Below are 1,962 nucleotides of genomic sequence, written 5' to 3' on the forward strand. Positions count from 1 at the left end.
CCCTTCTCCCTATACTCTCAACAAGCACGCACAAGCGAGGTGGTAAAGGTGGTAGGCTTGCAAAGGGATGTCCTCGATTTGAATCCGGGGGAGGAAGGGAGAGGGACTGCCCGAATTTACGAATCTCCGAAATGGGTGTGGGCCATTGGTCCCCTCCTGCTCAGGCCGAGAACTGGCAATTTCTTATCTCCAGCTTTACTTCCCATTTAAAACGAGTAAGTTCTTTCTCGTCGAAACATCGTTACTATGATCGTGTCCGTGCTAAGTGCAATTTAAGCCAAGGACTTGCTAAAGTGCTATTAATACATTCGTATATTCCATTCCCTCTGGCCCTCTAGAGTCTCTATGGTCTCTCAGTATGCACTGCGTTTCAAATGCATCCATTGCCTTTCGACTGCAGGTGGAGGCCAAGACTAGCGACTTTATAATAGGAAGAATCCAAAAGACCTAATCCAATCGACGGAACTGTAATAACCAACCTACCACACTTGATAGAACGGTTGAGAGAGAGAGAGAGAGAGAGAGAGAGAGAGAGAGAGCAGTACTTTCAAAACTGTAGGCTCCATCATCTGCAGAGGAGAGAGAGAGAGAGAGAGAGCGCAGAACTTTCAAAACTGTAGGTTCCATCATCTACAGAGGAAAACAGAATCAGTGAGTCATGAAGGGTCCGCAAATGAACCATTAAATATATTTCGAGTTCTCTTTTTGCAAAAATTTTAAAAAATAAAAAAAAGCTGGTAGCATATTAATGATAGGCGATTTGTGCTTACAGGTGGAAGTACAAGCCATCAGGAAAAATTACACAAGGCCGGTTAGAAATTAGAAAAATGTGGTGACTGTAACGTGCCGAAGCTGCTAGGCAACAGAACGGTTGAGCTCCTTGGCTCTGCGCTCTCTCACAAGGGCCTTCTTCTGCGAGGAGATGGTGCGCGCTCTGGCCTCTGCCTGTCTACGGCGCTCTGTCAGCATACCAGTCAAACAGTCAGATACAGTGCACAGACTCACACAGATCAGGTGAGAGGATACTAGATAAGACATAAACATAGTACAGTGAAGTACAAATCTAGTCAGTGCAGTACAGTTCAAGGAACATGCGAAATCTTTCTCTCTCTCTCTCTCTCGTCTCTGTCTCTCTACCTACACCGTACCTGTGGCAGCGGCCTTGGTCTCCCGGGCGGCCTCCTTGGCGGCGACCCTGCGCACGGGATGCACAGGGTGGCGGATTCTGATGAAGGTGGCTCGCATGCTGGCACGTGCATAGGCCGCCTTCTCCGCTACCTTTGCGCGCATGATAGCCATTCGCTCGCCCGAGTTAGCGCGCCAATCAGCGAATTTTACGGCCGGGCTGGTGGCCTTGTGCTTCACCATCGCAGCTGTTGGCCCATGCTTTGGGGCAGAAGCTGTTCGTTTCCTGGCCATCTCTGTCTCTCTCTGGCGCCTCTCGCTCTCTCTCTCTCTCTCTCTCTCTCCCTCCTCTAGTTGCTCCCGTCCGTCTCTCTCTCTCTCTCTGCTCTGCACTTCAGTTTCTGATTCCCGCACTTCATTTTCCTGGCCACGATATTTGTAGCAGATCTATCCGCCATCTGTCCCGCCATGTGTCATTACCTCGTCGCGTCCTCCCAAGATCTTCCGCCACGTGGAACCCATCGTTGACCTCATCTTTAGGCTTAGCATCCCAATTTCCCAAAGCATCGTGTCTCATATACCTTTGGTCCACTTTTCTATTTCTTAACAGTTCCAATGCTCGTCATGTGATCTGAGATATTGTGAAGGTCCAGGATGCCACATGCCAACCACCCAGCCTCCTTAGGTAGAGCAAGGGTGCACTCCACTAGACTAATTGACACGACAATAATACAATTCCACTAGAGATCATTGGTGTGGAGATAATGTGCATCCAAGACTGTTAAGTGGACAAAGAGAATAATTTGAGAATCACGAGATAACGAGTTACCTGGACAT

The 1,962-nt window shown here is 48.7% G+C and overlaps 1 protein-coding gene across 1 annotated transcript; it reads right to left on the reverse strand.

Annotated features, from left to right (window-relative positions):
- Nucleotides 1-654: 654 nt before the first annotated feature.
- LOC147419576 (uncharacterized) lies at nt 655-1,529 on the reverse strand. The gene is made up of 2 exons (XM_086505864.1): nt 1,149-1,529; nt 655-959 (listed from the first exon to the last, which is right to left on the reverse strand). The coding sequence occupies exons 1-2, from the start codon at nt 1,417-1,419 to the stop codon at nt 856-858; spliced, it is 375 nt and encodes a 124-aa protein (XP_086361990.1). The 5' UTR covers nt 1,420-1,529; the 3' UTR covers nt 655-855.
- Nucleotides 1,530-1,962: the final 433 nt, after the last annotated feature.

This window comes from Adiantum capillus-veneris, chromosome 29 (genome assembly GCF_014529385.1).
Source record: "Adiantum capillus-veneris isolate H3 chromosome 29, ASM1452938v2, whole genome shotgun sequence".
Classification (NCBI taxonomy): Eukaryota; Viridiplantae; Streptophyta; class Polypodiopsida; order Polypodiales; family Pteridaceae; genus Adiantum; species Adiantum capillus-veneris.

Coding starts and splice junctions, on each gene's coding strand:
- LOC147419576 (XM_086505864.1), bottom strand. CDS start 1,419: ATGGCCAGGAAACGAACAGCTTCTGCCCCAAAGCATGGGCCAACAGCT. Junction 960..1,148: donor GACCAAGGCCGCTGCCACAG/GTACGGTGTAGG, acceptor GTATGCTGACAG/AGCGCCGTAGACAGGCAGAG.